The sequence below is a fragment of the Cetorhinus maximus genome, chromosome 18 (assembly GCF_964194155.1).
Source record: "Cetorhinus maximus chromosome 18, sCetMax3.hap1.1, whole genome shotgun sequence".
NCBI lineage: Eukaryota > Metazoa > Chordata > Chondrichthyes > Lamniformes > Cetorhinidae > Cetorhinus > Cetorhinus maximus.
The window spans coordinates 94,702,768-94,726,467 of record NC_135896.1 but is presented as its reverse complement, the minus strand read 5'-3'; the positions used below and the strand labels follow the sequence as shown (position 1 = coordinate 94,726,467).

The 23,700-nt window shown below is 44.4% G+C and overlaps 1 protein-coding gene across 1 annotated transcript; it reads left to right on the top strand.

Annotated features, from left to right (window-relative positions):
- Positions 1 to 320: 320 nt before the first annotated feature.
- Positions 321 to 21,798, top strand: rdh12 (retinol dehydrogenase 12). Its single transcript, XM_078563231.1, has 7 exons — positions 321 to 465; positions 6,489 to 6,607; positions 10,569 to 10,724; positions 13,234 to 13,338; positions 17,140 to 17,349; positions 18,981 to 19,170; positions 21,068 to 21,798. The coding sequence occupies exons 1-7, from the start codon at positions 389 to 391 to the stop codon at positions 21,168 to 21,170; spliced, it is 960 nt and encodes a 319-aa protein (XP_078419357.1). The 5' UTR covers positions 321 to 388; the 3' UTR covers positions 21,171 to 21,798.
- Positions 21,799 to 23,700: the final 1,902 nt, after the last annotated feature.

Below are 23,700 nucleotides of genomic sequence, written 5' to 3'. Positions count from 1 at the left end.
AATAACAGGGGCGCGGGGAGGGGGGGGAAACGGACCACGCCGTCCACGGTATTCTGGGAATTGTAGTTCCAGCTCCTTCCGGCTCCGGGAGAGTGATTGACAGCTCAGCACCACCCCCCCCCCGCCCCGCCCAGCCCAGCTCCTTCCGGCTCCAGGAGAGTGATTGACAGCTCAGCACCACCACCCCCCCCGCCCCGCCCAGCTCCTTCCGGCTCCAGGAGAGTGATTGACAGCTCAGCCCCACCCACCCCAGCTCCTTCCGGTCCCGGGGAGTGATTGACAGCTCAGGCCCCAGCTCCTTCCGGTCCCGGGAGAGTGATTGACAGCTCAGGCCCCAGCTCCTTCTTGCAGAGGATGCTGTCGCACCAGACCTGCTATTTCACTGAAGATGTCAGTCTTATTCACCGTCATTGGGATCTGTGCAATCGCTGCTCTCCTTTTGGCAGCATTTGCCCCATATATCAGGTTAGTACTTCCCCCAGGTAACAACTCTAAGCCCTGCTTGTTGCGCAAAAGCGAATATAAAATTGTATTTAATTGCAATCTGCTCATACATACCAATGTTGGTAAGTATAGATTGGTGCAGTTTGGATAATTTTTCATTTTTTTGCATGCATATGGATATTAAAGTAAAATTTGCTGGTGTATGTTAACCATCTCTTGTTTTTTTTCTCCGAGTGAGCGTTTGCTGCAATGAAGTAAATCACATCAAAATAACCCTGCGACAAAAAAAACCCAAATAAAACTCCATGGGGGAGGGGGGAGGGGGGTGGAGAAACTCCCATTTGTGCTTGAGGAGCAATTGCTGTTTTGTTATCAGAGAATATTTCAAAGATAAAGGGGCCAAATGTACAATGTGAAGCCATTGGTCAGATAATGAGTTTTAGGGAGGGATTTCTGCTCTGCTTTATTTTCATTGGCTACTTGGTGTTTCACCTGATTTTCAGTCACTGCCTAACAGACTCAGTTCCTCCATCAGGTCAAAAGTATTTCTTTCAACTGTCGGGACACATCGGCTAGTGAAAAACATTACATGGTCCAAGCTGACAAAAAAAGAACTACTCTCAATTGGGGTTTGGGAATAATTAGCAAAAAAAAAAGTCTGCAATCTTGGAACTAATAAACAAAGTAGGGTCTTACAATTGTTGACATGTCAACAGTAGCAGCATTTATCTTGACTTTCACTTCCTATGGAGCAGTTGGGATTGTACTTGCAATCGACTTTGTTTTGGGAAAACTATTATTGGTGCATTATTTTAACATGCAGCTTGGGAAATCCTAACCTTCTGTTTTCTGTAACACACCAGAACAAGCTACGAAATAAATAGCAGTTAGTATTACTGCGCAAACCATTCTCAAAACATGTAATGTTGTTTTAATTTGTTCATGGGATGTGGGCATCGCTGTAAAGGGCAACGTTTATTGCCTCAGCGATCTCCCTTCTGTGCCAGTACAATGCAGGCTGTGAGATGTCGCTTGTCCCTGCAGCAGCTGCCTGGAAGGGATTTGATGCATAAATATTCAGAGCCATGGTCTCCTTGACAACCACAGGCAATGTGATTCCTGCCCTCCTTTGAGGTCACAGTTGTGGCTGCAGAAGTTGGCAAATTTCTGCCACAGCCTCTTTCGTGAAACAAAGTCATCTTATGTGCTGGTCTTTGTTGAAATTCAGGTAGATTTTTTTTCCCTGAACACCCTGGGTGCATATGGCCTCCTGCTGAGAGCCCTTCTCACCCCCCCCCTCCCTCTCCTTCTCACCCCCCCCCCTCCCTCTCCTTCTCACCCCCCCCCTCCCTCTCCTTCTCACCCCCCCCTCCCTCTCCTTCTCACCCCCCCTCCCTCTCCTTCTCACCCCCCCCCTCCCTCTCCTTCTCACCCCCCCCCCTCTCTTCTCACCCCCCCCCTCCCTCTCCTCTCTCTCCCCCCCCCTCCCTCTCCTTCTCCCTCCCCCCCCCCTCTCCTTCTCCCCCCCCCTCTCCTTCTCCCCCCCCTCTCCTTCTCCCCCCCCTCTCCTTCTCCCCCCCCCTCTCCTTCTCTCTCCCCCCCCCCCTCCTTCTCCCCCTCCTCCTCCTCCCCCCCTCCTTCTCTCCTCCCCCCCCCTCCTTCTCTCCCCCCCCCTCTCCTTCTCTCCTCCCCCCCCCTCCTTCTCTCCTCCCCCCCCCCTCCTTCTCTCCTCCCCCCCCCCTCCTTCTCTCCTCCCCCCCCCTCTCCTTCTCTCCTCCCCCCCCTCTCCTTCTCTCCTCCCCCCCCCTCCTTCTCTCCTCCCCCCCCTCCTTCTCTCCTCCCCCCCCCTCCTTCTCTCCTCCCCCCCCCTCCTTCTCTCCTCCCCCCCTCTCCTTCTCTCCTCCCCCCTCCCCCTCTCCTTCTCTCCTCCCCCCTCCCCCTCTCCTCCCCCCTCCCCCTCTCCTCCCCCCTCCCCCTCTCCTCCCCCCTCCCCCTCTCCTCCCCCCTCCCCCTCTCCTCCCCCCTCCCCCTCTCCTTCTCTCCTCCCCCCTCCCCCTCTCCTTCTCTCCTCCCCCCTCCCCCTCTCCTCTCCTCCCCCCTCCCCCTCTCCTCTCCTCCCCCCTCCCCCTCTCCTCTCCTCCCCCTCCCCCTCTCCTTCTCTCCTCCCCCCTCCCCCTCTCCTTCTCTCCTCCCCCCTCCCCCTCTCCTTCTCTCCTCCCCCCTCCCCCTCTCCTTCTCTCCTCCCCCCTCCCCCTCTCCTTCTCTCCTCCCCCCTCCCCCTCTCCTTCTCTCCTCCCCTCTCCTTCTCTCCTCCCCCCACCCCACCCCTCCTTCTCCCCCCACCCCACCCCTCCTCCCCACCCCACCCCTCCTTCTCCCTCTTCCAGCAGCTTGTCCTGCTCATGTGACCTCTACTCATTCCCCATGTCCTGCTCTATTCCAAGAAAAAGGCCTACCAGACCACCCAGTCCTGGAAGCAACTTGTTTCAGCACAAGCTTTTAAAAAGGTGCAACAAAAACACACGGCTCTGAAGAAGGGTCATACGGACTCGAAACGTTAACTCTGTTTCTCTCTCCATAGACGCTGCCAGACCTGCTGAGTTTTTCCAGCATTTTCTGTTTTTGCTTCAGATTTCCAGCATCTGCAATATTTTGCTTTTGTCTTTTAAAAAAAGTACTTCAGCACTAGCCAGAGCACCCCCTATAGACTATCCAAAATTTGGCAAAAGATAGGAAAGCTCCCAAAACACACAGAATTGCACTAGCAGCCACAAAACACTCTAGCATTAAACCTTTAAGTAATTCATGAGCAAACAGTCACTTGGTAGTACAGAACTTGAATATTGCTGAAAAGAGAGACATGTTGCCAAAAGTTTTTGTCTTGCACTCATCAAGGCAAACACAAGAACTCCAAATTTCAAACAATCGTAACAATTTATACTGCAGGAGAAAAGGGTGCCAATTGGTTGGCAAGTCAACTCTGATTGGCCAAAGCATTGCCATAGAGAAAACAACAGGGAACTATAGGCTCTCCAAGCTTCTAGGTAATTCAAAAAAGCGCAAGACTTGAACATATTCCTTTTGTTTGCAGAGAATGGGTCCCTGCTTATGAATGTGCGTTGTTTCTAGCAAGCATAAATGAGCCACGTTGTAAGCTCAAGTGATTTATCTTAAATTGGTTGTTAGTGTAGCTATTAGCGCACCCAAGATTATTCAGCAAGTGCTGCCCAATTGAGGAATCACATCTAACAGCAGATGTTTTGTTTTGCGTTTTGCGAGTGTTGGCTGGTTGGGTATGGTCTGTGCTCTGCCTATTGCGAACAGCCAATGAACATGTTGTTTGAGTCAATTGGCTAATGGCAATGGCTCAGCCAATCAGATTTGACTTGCCAACCAATCAGCACCCTTTTCTCCTGTAGTGTTATGATTGTTTGAAATCTGACATTCTTGCATTTGCCCCAAGGAGTGCAAGATGAAAAGCTTTGACAGCATCTCTCTTTTCAACAATATCCTAATTCACGATCCCTTCATGTGGCTCTGATGGGGGTGTGGGTGGAGGTCCTTCATTCTACTAAACACGCAAGGTAACAAGAGGGTGGTGGTTTGAGCATAGCTTTCAGAAATGGCAGCACTGACATCAAATCAGCACCGCACACTCTTTGATGTCACAACCTACCTGTGGTTGGTTGTTAGGTGCTCGCATGCAAACTGCCGAACCGAGATGGCATCCAGCGCACTTCCTGTTGGAAATGTGCACCTACCTAGAACCCGATTTTTGACCCTTAGGAGGCTGATTAGCACCTGAAAAGCAAAAAATCCACAGGTATTACAGAGCCCAATCTCTACCCCCATTTCCCCAGAATAAAATTGATTGTCATTTGGGAAAGTAAGGGTTAAGCAGGAAAGCCAGCACAGATTTGTTAAAGGCAAATCACACTTGACTAGCCCAATCAATTTCTTTGGTGAAGTAACGGAGAAGGTTGATGAGAGCAGTGGAGGTAATGCATGTGCGGACTTTGAATAGGTGTTTGGTCAAGTACCACACAACAGGCTTATTAGCAGACTTCAGGAGGACATGGTCGGTGTGGTGAAATGGGTAGACTCACGACAGATGAAATTTGATGCAGAGAAGTGTTAAGTGATTCATTTTGGTAGGAAGAGTGAAGAGAGACAATGGAAACTAAATGGTGCAACTTTAAAGTTGCAGTGCAGGAACAAAGAGATGTTGTGGGGCTTGTACACAAACCCAGGAGAGTGGTCAGACAACTTGAGAAGCTGTTTAAAAAAAAAAGCACTCGCAATCCTTGGCTGTATTAGTAGAGGAAATTATGCTAAACCTTTACAAGGCACTGGTTTGCCCTCAGCTGGAGTATTGTGTACCATTCTAGCCGCCACTTTGCAAAGGATTTTGAGGCCTTTTGGAAGGGGTGCAGGAAAGATTTACCAGAAATGGTATCAATAATGAGGCTTTTCCTCCTCAGAGCAAAACACGTGGAGAGATTTGGAGAGGGGGGTGTTCAAACTAGTGAATTGTTTTGGTAGATTAAATAAGGAGAAACTGCTTCCCGTGTGACAGCGGGATCGATAACTGGAGGACACAGTTTGACAGGATTGACGAAAGAGCCAGAGGCAACGTCAAGAAACATTTTTTTTACTCAGTTAGTTATTGTCATCTGAATTGCACTGCCTGGAAGAGTGATGGAAGCAGATTCTGTAGTAAGATTCACAAGGGAATTAGATAAATACTTAGAGAGAGAAAAAATTGCAGGGATATGGAGAAAAGAGAGGAGAGTGGGATTGATTCAATAGTTCTACCAATGAGTCAGCACAGAAACGATGGGCTGAATGACCTCTTCCTGTGCTGCATCATCCTGTGTTTCTACAGCTGCTGCTCAACAACACATTGAATTAGAGCGAGGACTCAGACTACACACAAAAACTGGTGGCTTTATTCAAATTACTCCAAAATGATTTGGGTTCTGGAATACCCTCCCTACACCTCTCCACCCCTCTTTCCTCCTTTAAGACTCTCCTTAAAACCTACATCTTTGACCAAGCTTTTGGTCATCTGACCTAATATCTCCTTATGTGGCTCAGTGTCACGTTTTGTTTCATAATGCTCCTGTGATGCGCCTGGTAATCATGGACCAATCCACTGGAAGTCCATGGCCACCAACGCCCCCTTAGGACATGGTCCCTGAAGAGAGGGAGAGAGAAGCACCTAGGGACATTTTATTCATTAACCGTGCTGCATAAATGTAAGTGGTCGTTGTGTCAACCGGCAGTAGCAGGAATGAAAGACGTTTCTACTAAACTCTAAAGCTTTATGAAATCAGAACTAATTCTTAAGAGCCATTAAATTGCCAAGGAACGAGCCGCACCCTCCTGGACATCAATGCCAATGCCATGTAGCTCATGGGAATTTATTATTAGACATTGTGTCATCCTCATCTCCAAAGTTCGACATTAAATGGTGCATTTGCCTGCTATTTATTTGGCAAAGTGTAACCTAGACGTTTGTTACAAGTCTGCAAAAGTGACGGGCAGGAACAGGTCACCAAGTCCATCAAACAAGCCTGCCCACATCCATGAAGCCTGAAGCATCACTTTTGCCACATCTCCGCCACACAACAATGTAATTTCCCCAAAGGGGCAAATGACTAGAAAAAGAATCCTCAAACTAAGAAGGGGGAAAAGGAATTCCCCTCTGACCACCTCAGGCAACCAAAACAAGTCTAGGAGATCACATGTACATTAACTGTTAAATAATTTCCAGCTATTTTCTCTGTGCCAACGCCTTGCCAGTGATTCAAATTCACGTTCCTAACAGAGCACCGTGTTGAAACAGCTCGGAAAGCAACTATCTTACAATCGTACCTGGACAAGGTTTGTGGCCTGTTTTTAATTGGAGAGGGTTTGAGTACAGAAAGAAGGATTGGGCTTACTAGAGTTAGGAATAAAGAATGTTACATGAACGTTTCTATATTTTTAGTGACTGCACCCAAGCAAAGCAAAATGTTTCATACTTTCCAATTGTTTCACAGGAGATGTGCTGGTGGTGGAGTGTGTACATCCAACTCAAGACTAGATGGGAAAACCGTCTTGATTACAGGGGCTAACACCGGAATTGGGAAGGAAACAGCACGGGACCTGGCACAAAGAGGTGAGATATTGCTGGGCAATTATCTCAACAATATTTGAATTTGACACCAAATATCGTTGCAACTTAAAACCTATTATTGTGTTCAATTACCAAAACTTGGCACGTTCAACGTCTGTCAGCAGCATTGACAGGGAGAAAAAGGCACAATTGCCCTGTTTTTCCTCTGGCAACAATCATTGAAATCTTTGTTCTTGTCTCTCTAAGAAATTGTGAGGGAAAGCTCAGGATTTTTATAGGTCTCTTGTCACGCATGCTGCCCCTTTTAAACTTGATGATTCATTATGGTCTGAAAAGTGTTATTGTGAGCAAGAAATGAAGTGGTTTCTAAATAAACACCAAATTTTAAGTTAATTACCATCTTGGGCCCGATGTCTTGTTTCCTGTCCCCAGACTATCCCGTTTCACAATGTGCTGACAAAGGTGTGTCAAACAAACTGAATATCGCATCCTGTACGCCGCAGGAAACAAACAGCACATTTAGCTAAATTGTAAACCCTGTAGAAGCCTGAGAATGAACGACTTTAACCAGTTTATTATCAATAACCACTGTACAAATCCACAAACTATTCACAAGTTTATAGGAAGCTCAAATCTTAATCAAATGAGATTAACCCAAATCCTAATCTTCAATATTTATTATATATATACTGCAATAGGGTATCTTACATCAGTTTATAGTAGACCACCTGTACTACATTAAACCACGGCACAACATATCCTCTTGCATAGGTAGATAGATAACTGGTTTATTGAAAAATCACCCTGTCCGCAGGTGCCGAATTGTGATGACAATACAAATAAAACAAGTAATTGTAATTCATAACATGGTTACAGACAATCATTAAAATAAAAATAAAGTGTAAAATAATAAAAGGATTGCACAATTATGAACATTTCAGTATATAAATAATTACAATATGTTGCAAAATGCAGGTCTCCTTCATTTACAGAATAAAAATGAAAAGTCTACTATGCTTAGCATTTTGTGTTAAAGTCCATAGGTCATATGTTGCCGTTTAAGTTCATTAAATTCTCAATTATTTATGTACTGTTTGTGGGTTTTATAAAGTAGAGAATTGGGCTGCCTCAGAGTCTGTTTGTTGTGTATCCTGTTTGTGGGGCGGCATTTTTCTCCTGAATTCCATTGCACACTTAGGGCAGAATCTTCTGTTCGGCGAGCAGGGGCTGGCCCCACATGCCGATGGGCAAAATGACGCGTGGTGACGTTGGACGAGGGTCATTCTGATCTTTAGTTCGGCAGGTACGCACCGGACTCAGCTGCCCGCCGGCCGAATTGTCAAAGGCCTGTTAAGGCCATTAATAAACTCATTAAAGTGATTGTCAGGGCTGCCCGTCCAACCCTAAGGGGGGCAGGCGAAGAGCCCAGGTGGCCTTCGCGTTTTTCATGAAGGGTGGGATGAGGTTTCATGAAGTGTTTATTAATTAAATAAAACTTTTCATGAAAATTCATAAACATGTCCCAGCTCATGTGACACTGAATAATTTTATTATTTTTTTTCTGCCATCTTTATAACTGAACTTAATCTCCCCGAGGCACGGAGCTGTCTCAGGGAGATTTCTGCGCACATGCGTGAAAGAGCGCAGGCCCCAACTCTCCCTCCTCCCCCCCCCTCCTGCACAGGTAGCGCTGAGCACTTCTGGGTGCGCGACATGCTGGGCGGACTTTAATGGGCCCGCCCACGTAAAATGGCAGCGTGTAGCCGATCGGAGGCGGCGATTGGCTCTGTGCCCGTTCCCGACCGGCCCGTCCCACAGGGAGAAAATTCTCCCCTTACTTTCATGTGGTTGTGGCAAGAGATGGTGGCAATGGGAGGTGGGATTCAGGAGTAGACATAGGTGTAAAATAAATCCCATGGCACTCTTTTGAAGAAAAGCAATATTTTTAAACAGCATCATTTTAAGAAACTGGTTATTTATTTCATTGTTCTGTGTGCCGCAGTACGCACCACAAGATATACAGCATTTGGGAGAGAACCATTACCATGTTTCACTACATTACAACACTGACTACACTTGAGAAGTACATCACTGGCTACAAAGCACTTTGTGACACCCTGGGGTTCTGAAAGCTGCTGGATGATATTTTTTTCTGTAGTAAGATTTTACTTAGAAGGGCCAAACAATGAATTTAAAAACATAGAAAATTGGAGCAGGAGTATGTCATTCGGCCCTTTGAGCCTTCTCCACTGTGGAATATGATCATGGCTGATCCTGTACCTCAACGCCATACTCCCGCTCTCTCCCCATGCCCCTTGACACCTTAGAGCCCAGAAACCTATTTACTTCCTTCTTAAATATATTCATTCACTTGGCCTCCACAGCCTTCTGTGGTAGAGAATTCCACAGGTTCACCACCCTCCCGAGTGAAAAAGTTTCTCCTCTTGACCTTCCTTCTTGTCCTAGAAGGTAATCTTCGACTGACACAAGCAGCTCTCTGGTATGCCAGCCAGCTAAGTTATGCAAAGTAACAGCCAAACAAAGTTCACAGCCAAACTTAGCCCTTACATAAATATCCCTCTCCATTTCTGTACAGGACAGAACAAAACCATACTCTCTGAATATTGGGTCAACAATGTTAGGAAATAGAGACAGTTCAAGTAAGTTACATTGGTGTGGATGTTAGGAATGAGTTTTAGCTTTAAAGTTTAAGTTTGATTTGTATTTCTGTATCTGTGTGTTAAGAAAGGTCAAATGGAGTTTTAGTTTCACTTTAAAAAGGTGCTTGCATTTCTGATGAGGAGTTTTACAACTCCTATAAAGTAAAGGTTAACGTAAAAGGGTAGAAAGATTGGAATGTTGCCTAGCAATAGGGGGCCAGAGAGGCAGGTGCCTCCCACAGACACACACACAAGAAGAGAAACAGCAATTGTTTTGGAAGCTGTTTGAGCGCAGTTGGTTCTGAAAGTTGCTGCCAGGAGGGACTGGAGCAAAGGGGACAGATGGCTAGTCCCAAGCTAAAGAAAAACCCCAAAAATCCAGGAGAGTGGAACAGGAGAAAGTCCCAAGAAGACCTTCCAGTCAAAGGAAGGACAGGAACCTGGGAAAAGGTCCTGTTAAGAGAAAGGCTCCAAGCTTCAGATTTAAAGAGACAAAAGCTGCAGAAAGCAGAGTCAAAGCGAGAATAGCTTGCAAGAGGCAAGAAGATCCAACTGAAGGTCTGTAACTCTTTGTTATGGGCATGTGAAGCAGTGGTGTGCTATTGATGGATGAATCAGAGAGACAGGGTATGTGGAAGACAGCTTGAATGTACGTGGTGATCCAGGGAAGAGGAACATCAGAAGGACAGTTTGAAACCCAAGAGGTGAACCTTTGCAGAAGGCGTCTGAGAGAAAGCATCAGTTTTGGAGAAGATTCCAAGGCGAGGTCTTGGAGAATGGAGATTGGAAACTCTCATGTGAAGGACGGAGTGCAGTGAGACTGGTTGGCTCATGGTGTGACAAGTGTCTAGAGGGAGTTGAGGAGAGATCCATAGCATCTGGTTGAGGTGGCATCTGTCACTTGATTTCAGAGTGTGGTGTGTCTGACCACAGGGTGCCTATTGGTACATGGGCTGTGTACTTACTGTAGACATTAAAGTATAAGATAGCTTTTGTAACATGTGTTATCCTTACAAATCTGTATACACCTGTAAAGGTATAGTTGTGGGTGAAGGAGTATTGGAATATAATTCATCTTTTCTTGTTAAATAAATGTTTTATTCTTTTGTTAAAAGTTCATCAGCTGACTCCTGTGACTCTGTTCAGTAGCCACTCTCCACATATCTAAACAAACAAATAAAAGTTAGGATCTATCAAGCTGGGCTCCACCCTGGAGATCAGGCTTGTCCAGGGGTCACCTCAGCTGGGGATCAAAACAATAATATGCAAATATATGATTGTGTTTTTAATCAGCAAGAATTGTAACTAAACCAGGAAGTCATATCAATGTGGTTTCTTCACAGGTGCTCGGGTAATCATAGCCTGCAGAGATTTGTCAAAGGCAGAGGTTGCTGCCCAGGAGATTCGTGAAGACACTGGGAATAAACAAGTCGTCGTTCGGGAGTTGGATCTTGCCAACCTTAAGTCTATACACCAATTTGCTGAAAACGTCATTAAAGGTAACTCAGCGCAACAAGTAATATTTTCTTTCCGTTTGCTGCATACTTATTTACTCTGTTCAGATTCCTTAAATTATCAAAGAAATATGAAGTATCTTGCAGACAAATGAAAAATCAGAATAGGCAAGGAACTACTAAGGGATGCATAAGATAAATTGCATTTTAATGACTGCAAAATGGCAGAAATATTGAATAATTACTTTGCCTCGGCATTTGCTAGGGAGACTGCCAAGGTTAACAAGGCGTTAGGAGGAGAAATATAAAAACAAAACCAGATCTATGGAAAAGGGGGAGATGGTTGTTAAACAGAGTGGATAAGACCCTGGGGCGAGATGGATTACATCCGTGTTTTCTCAGGGAAGCTAAGGAGGTTATACGTGGAGGACAGTGAACAGTTCTCTAAGTTATAAAAAGGATACAGTGTTACAACCGGGATGGGAGGAGTGTGTGAATTATCCAGCCCCACTACTCCGCAGGCTGTATCCTTAATGTAAATGTTTAATTTTCTCACTGAAATGGCCAATTGTGTGCCTAATACCTCTAGTACCCAGAAGAAAAGAGACTCTGACCAGGCTTCTTTCAAAAACTCAGAATGATTAATTTATTCTTTAAAACAAAACTTCTTTTAACAAGTTGCAAGTACTGGTTAACACACAATTGTAATCAGGAAGTATAACCTATCTATCCCTTCCTAAAGAATTCCCCAGCACACACACGGACAAACAGATAGAATCTCTCTCACAATGAGAAGTCCGTGGGGTGACCTGACAGAGGACTTCCAAATAATGAAAGGGTTTGATTAGGTAGATGTTTCCACTTGTAGGGGAGACCAAAACTAGGGGCCATAATTATAAGTTAGTCACTAATAAATCCAGTCAGGGATTCCACGTTCATAATGCGGCCAAATCAGGTTGATCATCAGCCTGTAAATCCCTCCAATATGCTTAAAGGCAGGCAGTAAAGAGAGTTTCCTGGTCAGCCATTCTGCAGAAGGCAATGGAAAACCACTGCAGTACTTTGCCAAGCACCATCATGAACCACCAGCGCCCTCTTAGGGAATTGTAGCTGAAGAGAGAGAGAGAGAGAGAGAGAGATAGAGAGGGAGTTCCAGAAAAAGCTCTCTACTCAAAGATTGGTGAGAATGTGGAACTCGCTATCACACGAGAGAGGTTGAGGCAACTAGCATTTAAGGCGAAACTGGATGAAGATATGAGAGAGAAAGGAATAGAAGGTTACATCAATAGATAAAAGCAAAGCACTGCGGATGCTGGAAACCTAAAACAAAAACAGAAAATGCTGGAAAAGCTCAGCAAGTCTGGCAGCCTCTGTGGAGAGAGAAACAGAGTTAACGTTTCGAGTCCGAATGACTCTTCAGAGATTTTCTTTTTTAAAATGGGTTATGTTAATGGAGTTATGTGGAGAGGGGTGGGAAGGGACTCGCAAGGTGCATGAACACCAGCATAAATCGGTTGGGCTGAATGGCCTGCTTTTGTGCTGCAGACAATATGCAATTCAATGTACTTTTGTAAATGTCCAGCCAATAGAGAGGTATTTCTGAGATTGTCGTGCCCCATTTTGAAATACTAACAATGCGCTCGTGGTCATGACCAGATCATTGGTTGAGTTGAGAAGTCTTTTCAATGCTTGAGTTGCTCAAAGCTCCAGATCAAACGTCTCCTGCTAGTCCTGCACAAACAGACATGAGACATTTGAGACATGATAAATGATGGGCTTGAGAGGTGACTTTGGACCTCTGTTTCCCAAAGCTCTCCACCAATGGGATAAAAGCAAAATACTGCAGATGCTGAAGACCTGAAATAAAAGCAGAAGGTGCCGGAGAAACTCAGCAGGCCTGGCATCATCTGTGGAGAGAGAAACAGTGTTAATGTTTCGAGTTCAGAAGAAGAGTCATATGGGACTTGAAACGTTAACTGTTTCTCTCTCCACAGATGCTGCCAGACCTGCTGAATCTTTCTGGCACTTTCTCTTTGCATTCGCACCAATGGGGTTTGCCTCGTGCCATTTCTGGGTCTGTTGTGGATTATTCGATAGAAATTAATTGCCATGATTCCTCCATTATCTTTGGTTGGGGTAAGGCCAGATAAGGCCTTTTCTCATCTTGCAAATTCCTATGACCTGCCCATTCCCAGTGCAGGAAATGCATGCGTGGCCTGGTGTGAAAGAGGGAGAGGGAGGGTGGGGTGGTGGGGTTGAATTACAAACATGTAACAAGGAACGGAAAATGCTGAAGAGCACTTTCTAGCAACCGGTGTGGAGAGGGAAAGAGAGTTAACATTTCAGCTTGGCAACCTGCTGAGTATTTCCAGCCTTTTCTGCTCTCATTTCAGATTTGCAGCACTTGGCTTTTATATTAGCCAACAGGTGAATCTGGTGTAGAAAGTGTGTGCCCTGATAACTTGGTACCGTATCAAAAAGAAAAGGACAAGGTCAATCGGCAGGTGTCCGTTCTGTGTGTTATTTTCTAATTCCCAATTCTGTTTAATGACAGAGGAAAAACTGATCAACGTTTTGGTCAACAATGCTGGTGTGATGATGTGTCCCTTCACAAAGACGAGCGATGGGTTTGAGATGCAGTTTGGTGTAAACCACCTGGGTAAGTTAACAGCAACTTGTATTCATTAAACATCTTTAACGTTTCGCGTTTCTGTGACCTTGCTGTGGCCAAACCAGCTGATGCATTTGCCAACATCGCACCGGTGCCGAAGCCTCAAAAGCAATCAACTGACTGCGATGTACTTTGGCAGATTCTGAGAATGTAAGAAGCACTGTGTAAATGCAAGTTCTCACTTTCAAGTGGAATATTGTGACTTTATTTATGTCAGTCTATTGCTGGGTTACAGTCCCAGTGGGACCTCACCGATGTTGCACTGGCTTATGTGAGTTGTTCACGCTCGACAGTCGGCAGCAGCAGGTCAGTTGACTGCAAGGCGCTTGTTGGGGTGGAATCCAGTCTTGCACTCAGCTTGGATTGTTGCCTACTCATCACCTCCCCCCTGCCTCCCCCCCACCACTCAAAACACAGAGGTCCCCCCGTGGCCAGTTTGTAATGTCTCCAACACACTCCTTGCTCAGAAACCTCATTGCCAATAAGGCATTGAACATGGGACATATCATCTGCACATATGAAAATACATACCAACTAGGAGGAGCAGGCCATTTGGCCGCTCGAGCCTGCCCTGATGTTTGACAAGATCATGATTGTGGCCTTAATTCCACTTTCCTGTCTAGCCCCTGTACCCGTTGATTCTCAAAACCCAGTGAACCATCAAAGCGATCGATTGATATGTATGCTTCACCATGAGACCTTAGGTGGTCATTTGAACGCAATATTATTTTTGTGGGAATACTTTTCACCACCCGACAGGTCTTTCCAATTTATATACCATTCCCCAGTAAAGGAACTCTCCTGTCAGCCACAAGGTGGCTGCATTGGGACGAAGCAGGGAACTGTGCTTGTGACATAAATCTTGCTGTGCACCAGCGCTTGGCTTCCATTGGATGGCAGCTGTGAGGCTAAGAACTTATCGCATGACCAACCCTGGGCATGAGGTACTAGCAGACTCTGCTGCCAATCAAATAAACAAACGTAGAGTCATAGAATGGTGCAGCACAGAAGGAGGCCATTTGGCCCATCATGTCTGTTCAGGCTTTCCAAGGCCATTTCAGCTAGTCCCACTCCGCGCCCTTTGCCCTTAACCCTGCAAATTTTTTATCTTCACGTGTTTATTCAGTGTGTTTAGTAACTGCTGTGACATGGTCAGAGACTTCTGATGGACCTCAAGAGAGAGAGAGAGAGGACAGTGGAAACGTAACTTATTAAGTCAAAGCATAACAATCATAAGAGCCCAAATAATTTAATGTGAACGAGTGGTTTTAGATTCTATGATAGGCATAGGTTGGAAATCGAAAAGCAGAACACTGTGGATGTGGAAACCTGAAATAAAAACAGAAAATGCTGGAAATACTTAGCAGCTCAGGCAGCATCTGTGGAGAGAGAAACAGAATTAACTGATGACCTTTCATCAGAACTGGGAAACGTTAGAGATGTGATAGGTTTTGAGTAAGGGGTAGGTGGGACAAAAGGAGGGTCTGTGATGATTGTGTGACAGAAGGGTTGGTCTTCCAGGGCCAAAGAGACTGGTGATGAGGCAAGAAAAGAAACAGAAGATGTGCCTAGAAGATAGGAAATCAAACCAGAGAGAACAACGTAACCAGGCCTGCTACACTGGACTCGTTCAGAGCTTTTTGTTTTCCAATATTTCTCCTGCTCCCCGCTCCTAAAGACATTGACTCTTCCTCTAAGGAATTCCACACTTAACAGCTGCCCCCTCTGACAGCGTGGGCAAAAATTTTCACTCAGCGGGCGGACGCGCACCCGACCCGCTTGAGCGTGAAGTGACGCGTGTTGACGTCAGCCAGGTGTGCCAACATCAACGTGCAGTCGCGCGCCCGCCGACAATTGAAAGGCCCGTTAAGGCCATTAAATAACCGATTAACCTAAATTATGGTTGGCGGGCAGACGAAAAGGCCAAGCAGCCTATTGCATTTATTTGGAAACATCATCCACGGGGGGGATGAGGTTTCCAAAAGCAAATAAAAATAAAATAAAAATTTTACAATTGAATTAATGACGTGTCCCTGCTCATGTGACAAAGTCATATGAGGGGACATGTTTTATTAATTTTTTATTTTATCTGTTTTTTTTAATGACGCTACATCTCCCTGAGGCAGCTCTGTGCTTCAGGGAGATTATGAAGCGCTCACTCACGCGCATGCGTGAAACTCTCGCTTGGTTCACTCGCCCTCTTTCACCTCCCTCCCGCACAGGCAGCGCTGAGCACTGCAGCTCGCGTTTCATGCTGGGCAGGCCGCCGGTGTGAAATCGCGGTCCAGTGCTGACCGCGGGTGGCGGTTGGGTTCCTGACCGCCCCTGCCTGCCCGCCCGCCCCCACCGAACCCGCCCGCCAAGGGCAAAATTCTGCCCCATGTCCAAATGGCCGCCATTCATGTGCAGTCAGGCTATTTAATCCATGGAGGATTTCAGACGTGAGGCAGATCCCATCAACCCTCAAATCCACGTGCATGCACCTTCCAGCAGGGGTAACCAATCAGAAGCATAAACACTGTAGCCCAGGGGCACTGAGGCCAACTGATGCACCCTTAAGTCCCTCTAAGATCAGCCAACTGTTCCTGAACCAAGGGTAGAACGTGGGACATTCCCAGGCTAAATGGTTTAGATTTACCTATTAGGCATATAATTTGCATTGAAATTCCGATCAATATAGCCTTCTGTTGCTAGACTCTATACTGCGAAATGCTTCAGATAAATAAATGGAAAGTCAATGTGGAATAAATTGCAATTGGCAGTTTAACCAAAGGATATTGCAAAATTCTATCTTCCTATCTATATTTCCATTTATCCTTCTGTAGCTAATCTTAAAGCCAAAGAGAACAACTTATGAATGGATCAGATTGGTTTAAAAGTCTGATTCCATAAAAATTAGGTATTTGAGAACGAAGATTCTGACATGTTCCTTGCATTCCATGGTTTTCTGGAATTTTAAAACGTTCCTTGAAATGGTATTAACTGCAATCCATGCAGCAGGACCTGAACACACAGCAACAAAATTCAACTTCATCAGCATAATGTGCAGTGAGCAATATGCAGCCCGTTGCACCTCCCACCCAGTTTTCTTTCCCAAATAAAGTCAGTAAAGCTGAATTTCACCCGTATATAATCTAGGCAGACATTTGTGGGACGTGCTTTGCTATTGAAGGTGCAATCTTTTGGAAGTGTTGCTAAACAAAGGCCCTTTCTGCCTCTTCCAGTGGTTCAGCTCTAGGCAAAAGATCCCATGGTACTATTCACAGGCGAACAAACATTCCACCAATAGCAACCACCAAAAATAAAAGTAGTTATCTCATTGGCCCATGAGCTCATCCTGTGTACAAATTAGTTACACGTTTGCCTGTACAATAAAAATAATTACTCTTCTCGAGAAATTTATTGTTACAAAACACGTTGGAACATGTTGAGGGCATAAGGTGCTCTTTAACTCCAAGTCTTTTGTGTTTTAACCTTTAGGGGGAAAGGTCTCCAAAACTCATTAAAAGGTCATCGACTTAAAGTTAACCCTGTTTCTGTCTCCACAGACGCTACCTGACCTGCTGAGTATTTCCAGCCTTTTCTGCTTTTATTTCAGATTTCCAAGGTCTGCAGTATTCTGCTTCTGCAAATCTCAATTTCTGGGTATGCGGTGATCAGAGTATTTCTGCGTTTACGGAGAATTTTTACTTTAATAGAGCGCGGTAATTTTGAGTTCTAAACGCAACACAGAATTTCCCCGGGAAGTGGAAAACCTCACGTTGAATGTTTCGCGTTCTTCTCCTTTAGGTCATTTCTTGCTGACGTATCTCCTTCTCGATCTCATTCAGAGGTCAGCTCCTGCTCGCATTGTTAATGTATCGTCCTTTGGTCATGTCTTTGGTCGGATCAACTTTAAAGATCTGCAGAGTGAGAAGAGTTACGATGGGGGCTTGGCTTACTGCCAAAGTAAACTAGCGAACATCCTGTTCACTCGGGAATTGGCCAAGCGTCTGAGAGGTAAGAGGCAAATTGTATCTCCGCAGTTTGGTTAAATTGTTGCATAAAGGTCATCTGTTCAAAGTCAAGTTCAACAGGACAACTCATCGATGCCGGCTCTCCCTATTTCATCAGTTTAAGATAGTATCCAATCTTTGGCCTAACAGATGCCAATGAGCAATTGAGGCATCTAGATCAAGAAGGTCGCGTTGCATGATCACTGGCAGATGGTCTCAGCCATGCAGTGGTAGGGAAGCTACATTTGGCTTCAATGTTCCTGTGTGAGGGTGGGGGGTGGAAAACAAAGAGCTAGAGATCCAGCTCCTGATTATAGTCGTGTACTGTGATGTCAGTGAGTACTATGCATATGTGGACATATATCAGGCTTGACTCTGATCAGTGTGTGGTCAAAATTTATTCTTCAAGAGATAGGGATTTGTAAAAGGGCTATTTTAATTGGGGATTACAGTAAGCCAAATCTAAATTAGGAATATCAAACTATTTCACACTTTACAATTTGATAGACACCTTTCAACATTTACCAGACCAAAAACACCCCTATTTTCTACTACAAAAGACTACTGTACAAAAAGAACTAGAACCAAAGATTGAAGACTGACATTGAATACAAAAAGCACCATTTTATATATTCCAAAGTTTCAAAGAAACATCCACAATTCTACCAACCAATCTGAGCAACACGTTCAAGTTCAACCCTTCTGGTGTTTATCACCTCACCTGGCCCTGCTGATATCCCAGGTTTCCTCCAAATGAATAAAACACCAGGATCTGTACACGTCAGGTCACTTAATTACTCATCAGCCTCATAGGTCTTTGCTCACAAATGTTCTTCCACATGTCCAAAATAGACAGGATTGCTTTATGTCCCCTTCAACGAGCATAAGGCCTTACTGGCTTGTTTTCGGTCACAGGTAAGGAAGTTGTGTTAGAAGAAGTACTTATGGTTTAATTCGTATAAGTTCATTTCTTTCCTAGCAGTTGGTCCATGGTCCATTTTGAGAACACATTTAAGACAGTTCTTAGGACATTTCTCCCGCAACTTGTGTCTCACGGATGAAGACCGTTCAGAGAGGTACCACGGAGCGGGCAGTGTCTGAGGGATTATGTTCAAGCCCTAGTCAGAAACCTCGAGAGGAGAAAATGGGTAATGTGTAGCCCGTCAGACATGTTAGAGAGGGCTAGCTTAGCTGATGCTACGAACTCCCACGTTAAAGTCACTGTTCATGCATTGAGGAAAGGGTGAATCTGAAGCCAGTCTTTTCCTTAAACCAGATTTATTCACAAGACTACAGAGTGTAGGCACAGACTCCCTTCTTCCTCCCCTGCAACCCGTGTGAACTGGCTTTTATATCTTGCAATAATTCCCTAATCTTTCTCCAATTGGTGGCAGCTATTCTCAATTACAAACTTAAAAGCATGCATTCCATTGCAGCATGATTCCAGCATGAATGGCAGACTACTGGAGAATCCTGCAAGTCTTAAATATTATCACGAGCTCTCCCTATAATTCACTAGTTAAGGCAGTGAGTAGCTGAGTGAAAAGATTCCAAGTTTGATTTACAATGACAGCACCACTAGTTTTCAGCTGTATAAACAAGTGATAATTCACTCTGTTTCTTTTCCTGATACAGGCACTAAAGTCACTGTGAATTCTGTGCATCCAGGCTCTGTCAAATCAGAGCTAACCAGGCACTCCTTCATCATGTCTTTGACATGGAGGATTCTCACTTTCCTCATCAAAACACCAAAACAGGGGGCACAGACAAGTATATACTGTGCTGTAGCTGAAGAGTTGCAAGAGATATCTGGAAAACATTTCAGGTTTGTGAACTATCATTTTGAAAAATACAATTAAGAAGCCTGGACGAAAGGCACCAACTCCATCAAAGCTGCAAAAAAAAGGTAATGGGGCAAAAATTATTGGTGGGAGATACCAAGTTTGCAGAAAGACCGAAGGAGAAATTAAGTTCCGAGCTTTGATATAGGCTTGATTTGACTTTTTAAAATTCTTTCATGGAATTCGGGCGTCGCTGGCAAGGCCATCGTTTATTGCCCATTCCTGATTGCCCTTGAACTGATTGCCTTCTGAAATGGGCTAGCAAGCCGATTAAGAGTCAACCATATTACTGTAGGCCCGGAGTCACATGTAGGCCAGACCAGGTAAGGATGGCAGATTTTCTCCCCTAAAGGACATTAGTGAACCAGGATATCGTGTGCAGTTTTGGTCTCCTTATTTAAGGAAGGATGTAAATGCGTTGGAGGCGGTTCAGAGGAGGTTTACTAGATTGATACTTGGAATGAGTGAGTTGTCTTATGAGGAAAGGTTGGACAGGCTGGGCTTGTTTCCACTGGAGTTTAAAAGAGGGAGGGGTGACTTGATTTAAGTGTATAAGATCCTGAACGGTATTGACAAGGTGGACGTAAGTCCAGAACTAGGGGGGCACTGTTTTAAAATTAAGGGTCGACCTTTTAGGACAGAAATGAGGAGAATTTTTTTCTCTGAGGGTTGTGAGACTTTGGAACTCTCTGCCTCAGAAGGCAGTGGAGGCGAGTCATTGAATATTTTTAAGGTAGAGGTAGATAGATTCTTGTTAGGTGAAAGAATTAAAGGTTATCGGGGTTAGAAGGGAATATGGAATTCAAAACACAAAGATCAGCCATGATCTTATTGAATGGCCGAGCAGGCTCGAGGGGCCGAATGGCCTATTTCTGCTCCTACTTCATATGTTCATACGTAGATGGGTTTTTACAACAATTGATAATAGTTTCATGGAGTGGAGTCTTGTTGAGGTGTCTGGGGTCTCACCTGCTGGCTGAAAAGCCGACGAGAGATCTGCGCTGCCTCTTTTCAGGAAGTCTTGTTGAACCACGTGATGAGTCCACTGGCGGGCCTTTCCCTGGAATCAAGACCCCCCCAGGGGCGGAAGTCACGCCTACCGAGAGCTGCCAGCCAATCAGAGGCCAGCAGCCCATGTGCTCAGCAGCACCACTGGGGAGGCTATGTCTGCTTCCGAAAGAACAGGCATTGGAGTCCCAGGATCGCAGGGAGGCCCAGGCCACAGGTAAGTAATTGGGGAGGGCGTGTGGGGAGTCAGCAGCAAGAGCAGGGGCATGGCTCTGAGGGCTCCCTCCCCAACATCGCACGGCAACAGGCCCTTCTGCAGGTGGGTCAATACCAGTAGCAGCGGGATTAGGTCCTTAAGTAATCGTTATTTGGCCACTTACGGGCCTCACTCGGTGGCCGGGTGGGAAGGTCGGCCATTGGCCGTCCTGCCCAGAACTGAATTCTGCTGTGTGTGGGTGGTCGAGGGGTGGGGAGGCAGCGGTAGGGTTCAGGTACGCCACCATCCCGCCTAAGTAAATTCCCTTCCCACCTCCAAGTTCGCCACCAGTGAAAGCACAAGATTCTGGTGAGTCACCATTATTGAGACTAGCTTTCAATTCCAGATTTTATTAATTGAATTTAAATCTCACCAGCTGCTATAGTGGGATTTGAACCCATGTCCCCACAGCATTAGCCTGGGCCTCTGGATTAGTAGTCCAATGACATTACCACCACGCCACCATTTCCCCTTTTTTTTGATCAGCTGTAACTATCAAAATTAAATGTGTCGTACTTGGAAAAACAAAATGATGAACTCTTATACTTTAGATAATAAGTGGGAGATGAGGTGAACCTGACTTTCAGCATGAGATATGTGTTTGATTTTCTCCACAGTGACTGCAGCCCTGCATTTGTGGCACCTCAGGGTAGGAACGATGAAACAGCCAGGAAGTTATGGGATGTCAGCTGCAAACTTTTAGAAATTCGGTGGGATTGAATTACTCAAAAGATGAAAATGGAAGGAAACCAAGAACACGAGAAAGGCATTCTGAAGACTGATTTCTTTTATCTACTTTGACAGCTGCTATACAAAAATAATCTAGAACGTACAATTTTTTGATAATTAAGTTGACATTGCTGAAGTTGGTCAAGCAGCTACCTGTATAGTGAGTGTAGCTTGCAACAACCATCCTCCTCCTTCAGGTACCATACCCTAAGAGGTCACTGTTGGCGACCATTGAATTGGTACTGCTGTGGTTTGCTGTTGTCTTCTACAGCATGGAAACCTCCTGCTCTTTGCTGCCAACTCTCAGGCATATTGGAAGGTTGATAATCAACCTGTTTGGCCTCATTACGAACGCACCTTCCATGACCATCAAGTCCTGAAGTGGGACTTGAACCTGGAGCTTCTGTCCCAGAGGTAGGGATACTACCACTGTGCCACATGACCTCCCTACAACAGCCATACATATTTTAAATACAATTTTGGCTGTTTAAGAAGAGTGACCCCCAGCACTTGGACTAGTTGCCAAACCAGCTGTGTCAAAATCTCAATACATGATAATGAATCATCAAAGTCACTATATAACACTAACTGCTGCAATAAAACTTTACTGCGAACTGTTCATGTACTGAAGCATTGCTTTAATGACCATTGTTTTATGCTTTTAAAAAAAAACCCAAACCAATTTTCTAATGGTGAACAAGGAATAAATATTGGACAAATGTATTAAAATGAGGAATTTTTAAAAAGTTATACTAAAACAAAATGTTGCGATTGATGAAAATCTGAAAGCTCTTGAAGATATTGTCACCTTTCGAAGGGCAAGGGGTTATCGCCGGTGTCCTGGTCAATATTTGTCCCTCAATCAACATCACAAAAACTGATTATCTGGTTATTCCAACATTGCCGTTTGTGGGAGCTTGCTGTGTACAAATTGGCTGCCATGTTTCCTACAGCAGTGACTACACTTCTAAAGTATTGCTGACAAAAGAGACATGTTGAAGCTTTTCATCTTTCACTTCGCAAAAATACCAGTATGAGGGAAAAACAACAATTTATAATGTGTGAGAAGAGTGTGCTGATTGGTTGGCAAGTGGATTCTGATTGGTAGAGTTGTTGCTGTGGAGAATGCATCAGATGATGGTGACTGACAGTCAACTGCCAAGCATTATTTGAAATTTAAACCAGGCAGCTTAACCTTAATTGGTCAAAGCATTGCCCTGGGGAATGAATCAGCAAATAGCTCTCACTTATTTTGTTTAGCTGAACAGGCGCAATGTATACATGTTCTTTCTGTCTGCAAAGACCAGGGTCCTGTGTATTAATGCAGACCATGAACCAAGATATTTTAGTAGGTTAAAGCTGCAAATCTAAATTCAGCACAATTAATACTGTATATAAATATGAAGCAGTGCATGTCAGATATAAACCACAAGTTATACATTTGACAATAATGCATTTATATTAATCATAAAAAATTGCGATTTGAAATTCCAAAAATAACCACTTTGGTGCATAAAATTGTAATTTTGATCAACAAAGTTTACTAGTTTAGCAAAAACTGATAAAATACACAAGCTAAATGCTAGTTTCAAAACATTCACAATAACTATTAAAGGATTATCTGGAGCTTTGCTTAAAATGAAAGTCCAGTTTACAATAGTCCAGTTTGGGAAACATTAGAGAAACAATCCAATGTGTTTGGCATTTAACGTTAATCTCACAGTAAAGCCGAGGTGAACAGCTGTACAGTTTAAAGTGCTTTCTATAGTGCAATTCTGCAACCAATCACAGAAGCTTATACCTTACAGCAAAACAAAGAGAAACATGCAGTTTATTTGAATGCTGCAAAACGAAATAAACAAATCAACGATAAACTTCTTTGCATAGTTGTTACATATGCGGAGCCCTCACAATGCAATCATTGCTCATCATCATAAGTCTGCTGTGCCCCAATTTAAAATTGCCAATTAAAATCTGCCCAACCTCTGAAACATTCATCTACCTTTTTAAAAAGCATCGTACAGCTACAACTTTAATGTGCAATTCAGTTAATTTTGGATTGCTCGGGCAAGAGCTGTGAAATAATTTGATCTTCCAGCAATCATGATAATCCTAATTTTTTTTTAAACCATAGAGACAAAAGCAAATAAGAGACTGTCGTCCAGATTTTAATACTAGACTCTTGAACAGACAAAGGACGAAATCGGCAATTTCAATTACAGTAGCAGTCATATAAATGTATACAAGTGAAATGTTCAATATCCCAATCCCTACACAGCCCAATGAATCTTTACCTTCTAATTACATACCGGCTAACTTTGGCACACTAAAAACAAAATCATGAACATAGGAATAGGAGTAGACAATTCGGCCCATCAAGCCTGCTCCGTCATTCAGTTTGATCATCTACCTCAACACCACCTTCCTGCACTATCCCCAAATCCTTGAAGGTTCTTTGCAGTGAAAATGTTCAACATTGTAATTCTTAAAAAAGGTTAAATGGTGAGGGACTCATTTTCTC

Coding starts and splice junctions, on each gene's coding strand:
- rdh12 (XM_078563231.1), top strand. CDS start 389: ATGTCAGTCTTATTCACCGTCATTGGGATCTGTGCAATCGCTGCTCTC. Junction 13,339..17,139: donor GTTTGGTGTAAACCACCTGG/GTAAGTTAACAG, acceptor CTTCTCCTTTAG/GTCATTTCTTGCTGACGTAT. Junction 19,171..21,067: donor ATATCTGGAAAACATTTCAG/GTTTGTGAACTA, acceptor TTTTCTCCACAG/TGACTGCAGCCCTGCATTTG.